The following is a 4,475-nucleotide window of genomic DNA, read 5'->3' as shown; positions in this document are numbered from 1 at the left end:
GGGTTCGATGTCAGGTTAAGATTATTGCTTCCACTGTAATGATGGTGAGGATAGATGAAGGTTAAGAGGACAGATCATTAACGTAAATTCTGATTATTGCTTCCATTGTAGTGATGGTGGGGATAGATGAAAAGCCTTATGCGAATGCATTGTGGTGGTTGTTAATCCTCAAATGGATAAGCTTCTGACTGCACAGTGTTTGTGACATACATGAGTTCACCTTCCTCTGGTATGTCTCCAGCAGAGAACCCCCCCCATCCACCCCCCATGATGATATTGTCCCACCCCCTGCTTTTCACCTTTGACAGACAGGCAGCTTCTTTGTGTGCTGTCTGCCACAGAAGCTTCTCCCCAATCAGAAAGATCATTATCCAGTTTAGGCCAACATAGATGTGCTCCCTCCTCCTCTTCTCCTTCTCCTCCCCCTGGATCACCCTCTCTTTCTCTCTTGTGTTCCTCTTCCTGCAATCAACTCTAGCCTTCCCTCTCATGAGATTTGGGCACAGGGCTTCAAACAAGGCCTTTATTGGTCGCGGATAGTGTTCCCCTGTGCAACATGCTAACCCTCCACCCCCTCACCTTATTCTTCCATACCTTTTTCTCCCACGTCTTCACTCCCTCCCTCTTTTGATTTCCATTCTTTCCCTCTGTTTTGACCCTCACACACCCTCTCACTCTCTGCACTGATCTCCTTTCTCCTATTTTCTCCCCTCCTCTGCCCCTCCTCTCTCCCTTCTCATCCTCTTTATCTACGCTGACTTGACAAAGGACAAGGTCACACAAGAGTTTCCATTTTATGTATTTGCTCACCCAAAGGTCTGTCTGAGAGCTTAGTTGTCTGTCTCCATCACTCTCTTTTGGTGTCTACAGCAGTCTACTTGTGTATTCACTCATTAAAGGACTTCCAGATAGCCCTAATCAGATTATCCTACAAACAACAAGATTTGTTGCAGTTGGTCATAGATTACCTTTTATCCTCTTTGCTTAATGGACCGCTATGATTGTCCAAGTAATCTTGCGAAACCAACCCACATTCATTACTGATGCCAGGCCTGAACCCCACCCTCCTCACGGCCTTTCCTCATCCCTTGTTGTGTCTTTCCTCAGGTAGGCCAACCAGCAGGGGTAACAACCGGCGCAACCAGAACCGTGGGATCGTAGAGGAGTGTTGTTTCCGTAGCTGTGACCTCAACCTGCTGGAGCAATACTGTGCCAAACCCGCCAAGTCCGAAAGGGACGTGTCGGCCACCTCTCTGCAGGTCATACCCATGATGCCCGCACTAAAACAGGTACGTTTCGAAAGCAACAACAACAGGCCAGTATGGGAAACAATTCCAATCCTGGTCTCTATCTTTTCTCCATTCACCTCTGAGCCTCACCCCTATGTCCCTGACAGACAGAAACCCACACAGAGACAGGTTTATCTTGTTAAAATGGTCATTGGTAAGCAGTTAACCTCCATGCAAAGTGCTGAGCTTTGCGGAAAACATCAAGACAGTCACAGCACATCATATTACGAAAAAAGGCAGTCATACTCACAGACTTGTGTGTTTGAGAAAGAAAGTGCGTGTTTGTGTTAGAGAGAGAGAGAGAGTCGATGAGACGTTAGACATCTGTCCTGTAACAAAACAGTGTGTGATTATTAGTCACGGAACAGCAAGCTTTCCGAACCTGGCATGCATTTTGATCTAGTCAAAAACACCTGACCTGGCCGGCAGAGCCTCTCTGAAATATGTCACAGACATGCAGGGAATCATCAAAGAGTTTCAGGTCTTTTCACTGCGATCACAAGACTGAGCGATGGCTGCTTTCCAGGTCTCTTCAAATCCCTTCTGACGAGGCTGGAAAGATTTTTATAATGTTTCTGCTTTGACTTGTTAGAAAATCAGTATCAGTATCAGTAACATGGGATTGCTAGTGACGTAAACAAACAAAAAATAATAAATACTGAAAATATCCAGAGGAAAGAAATGTACCCTTCTTCTGAATTGCAAAAAAAAGAGGCTGCAAGGGAATTGGTTAGGACATGTCCCTCATTTGTGTGGGCAGGGAGAGTTGATGGGTACAGCCTGCTCTGAGGGCCAGCTGTTCTTTGGCTATTGAACAGGCCTGGAGTGAATGAAGGGGGATAAACACTCCTCAAGTGGCAGGACCAAAACAAGCCATTCATATGGAGCACTGGCTACTCACGCATAAATTCTAGCCTCCCTGCTACCACTCCCACTTTGTCTCAATCTGTGGTGCTCAGCACAACACTTAACTCTATTTAAAATAGTTTGCTGTGTAAGAATAGAGGTTTTGATATGACAATGTGTTTATGTGGCGTTTCATTCGGTCTGTGGAGGTTAGACAGTTCAGCGGGTCTTTGGGTGAACGACGTGCTCCTCATATGTATATGAGGCGGGTGGCCGCCCTTCCCTTTGACAGTATGTTAAAGAGGCTGAACTTGGAGCTTGGTGACTGCTTCTTTCAGTCTAGGAAGCCAAAACAAGGGCAAAAAGTTGAAGGCAATGCAAGTCTGTTATGACGCTCTGCGCTATAAGAATGACATTTGATTTCCATTTGACTAGCCCAACAATGACAGATTGTTTTTACAAAAATAAACAAGGCTTTCCTCCATTGTAATGAGCACTTTCACTGTATGTTATCACAACTAATGAACTGACTCCCTGTTTTCCCATTTTCCTCTATTTTTTGCCTGCACGCCACAATAGGAAGTCCCAAGGAAGCAGCATGTGACCGTGAAGTATTCCAAATACGAGGTGTGGCAGAGGAAGGCGGCCCAGCGGCTCCGGAGGGGTGTTCCCGCCATCCTGAGGGCCAAAAAGGTTCGGAGGCAGGCGGAGAAGATCAAAGCCCAGGAGCAGGCAGTCTTCCACAGGCCCCTCATCAGCCTGCCCAGCAAACTGCCTCCTGTCTTGCTCGCCACGGACAACTATGTCAACCACAAATGAGCCCGCTGCCAGCCCTTTGCACAGACAAGAGTTTGGAGGGAGAAAAAAAAGACTAGGGGATTATAGCTTTGTCTCTGACGTCATTTCTGTGGCAGCCCTCTTTGACCTCCCCTGCCCTGTCCGAGCCCACCAATCCCTCCCCTGCTCTCATCCACTACTTCTTGACCCCGTGGCCCTTCTCTAATGCCCCCCTTAACCCAACCTACCCACCCTCCTCAGGCACACAAACATGCCTTCACATTCTTCCTGTCTGAACTCTTTCGCTCCCTCTCTCTTTCAGTCACTGACACAAAAGGCACAAACACAAACGATGAACAAAAAGTTAACAATTCGGCTGAATGCAATTCAGGTGGATCCTTAAGCAACAGAGAAAAGGGAAGGGAGAAATGAAGATGAAAGAGATCTGTGGTTTGCAAGTGTCAAGAGGACACCCAGCGGAATGTTTTTTTTGTCCTTGTTGAAGACAACTGAAAGTGAAGAGCAGCTTGCATGAAAGAATCCATTCCACATAATTTTTCCTGAGGCAAAAAGAAAATCTCTGTTAGTTCTTTTTCTTATTAGTTTGCACCTCTACCTATAAAGGGACTTCCACACTGTAAGGAATTATTTTGTAAAATTAGATTCCTGTTCCAGCACCTTTTGATCACAAACAAAAAGCAGAAAAGAGTCTGCAAAATTGCACATTGCCACGGATTACGTCAAAGTAAAGAAAAAAAATGGCACTATTTTTTTATGAACAATGAACGTGTAGCTTAAAAAAATGTCATGGTGCTAGCTTTGGGAATGGACTCAAAGAAGAGGTTGAAAAGCACGTTTTTTTTTTTTCTTTGAATGAATATTAAAACTTTCCGTTTTAAGGAAAGTGTGACTTTTGAAAAAAGGAAGATAAAGGATATGGGTGCGCTCCTGGCAGTGGCAATGTCAAGGGGGAAGTGTCACTGAGAGAAGACATGGGCTGTGTCGGCTTCTAGGCTCACAGCGAGTGCTAGCGGCTGCTCGTCAATAGCTTGCCAGCATATAGTGGCAAGGGGGACCGGAGACCCAGTCCCTGTTCCTCCTGTCCCTGCCAGACACAGGGAGCAGTGTGAGGACACATATGGACCGTGGACAGTGGACCGCCTGGATTGAGACAGTACTACAGTTCTGGGACAGTACTTCCTGTTTGCCATGGCTTTGCAGACTGCTCTGACAGGAAGTAACATGGCATGGACAAAGAGCAAGTGGGATAATGATTATATTTTATTTTGTCTGTTTTCTTTTCATATCAATGTTTTAATGAAAAAAAGGAAAACCCCGTCAGTTTCTGGTACCGTGACATTCCTGTTTTTCCAAGTTAGGCTTTTATTTTTCTTTCCATGGTTATTGTTATGATGTTATTTTACAGTTCTAAAGAAAGGCACAAAATATAAATTCAAAGGGAAAAAAACAGCAATAATGTCAACTAACATTTTATTTTTATTGTATATCAGTAGTATTCACATGCTTTTGCCTGAAAACAAATACTTGAATATATATATATGT

The 4,475-nt window shown here is 44.9% G+C and overlaps 1 protein-coding gene across 2 annotated transcripts in view; it reads left to right on the top strand.

The window, feature by feature from the left end:
- igf2b (insulin-like growth factor 2b) overlaps positions 1-4,168 on the top strand; it is a 6,025-nt gene extending 1,857 nt beyond the window's left edge. For both annotated transcript variants that reach the window (XM_031866850.1, XM_031866858.1), the window contains exons 3-4: positions 1,108-1,289; positions 2,715-4,168. In XM_031866850.1, the coding sequence (XP_031722710.1) occupies positions 1,108-1,289; positions 2,715-2,954 (422 nt within the window). In that variant the 3' untranslated portion in view covers positions 2,955-4,168. The remainder of the gene's footprint in view (positions 1-1,107; positions 1,290-2,714) is intronic.
- The last annotated feature ends 307 nt before the right edge of the window (positions 4,169-4,475 follow it).

Source organism: Anarrhichthys ocellatus, unplaced genomic scaffold (genome assembly GCF_004355925.1).
Source record: "Anarrhichthys ocellatus isolate YVR2014 unplaced genomic scaffold, GSC_Weel_1.0 scaffold2, whole genome shotgun sequence".
Taxonomy (NCBI): domain Eukaryota; kingdom Metazoa; phylum Chordata; class Actinopteri; order Perciformes; family Anarhichadidae; genus Anarrhichthys; species Anarrhichthys ocellatus.
The sequence above is the reverse complement of the archived record's forward strand: the minus strand, read 5'-3'. Positions and strand labels throughout refer to the sequence as shown.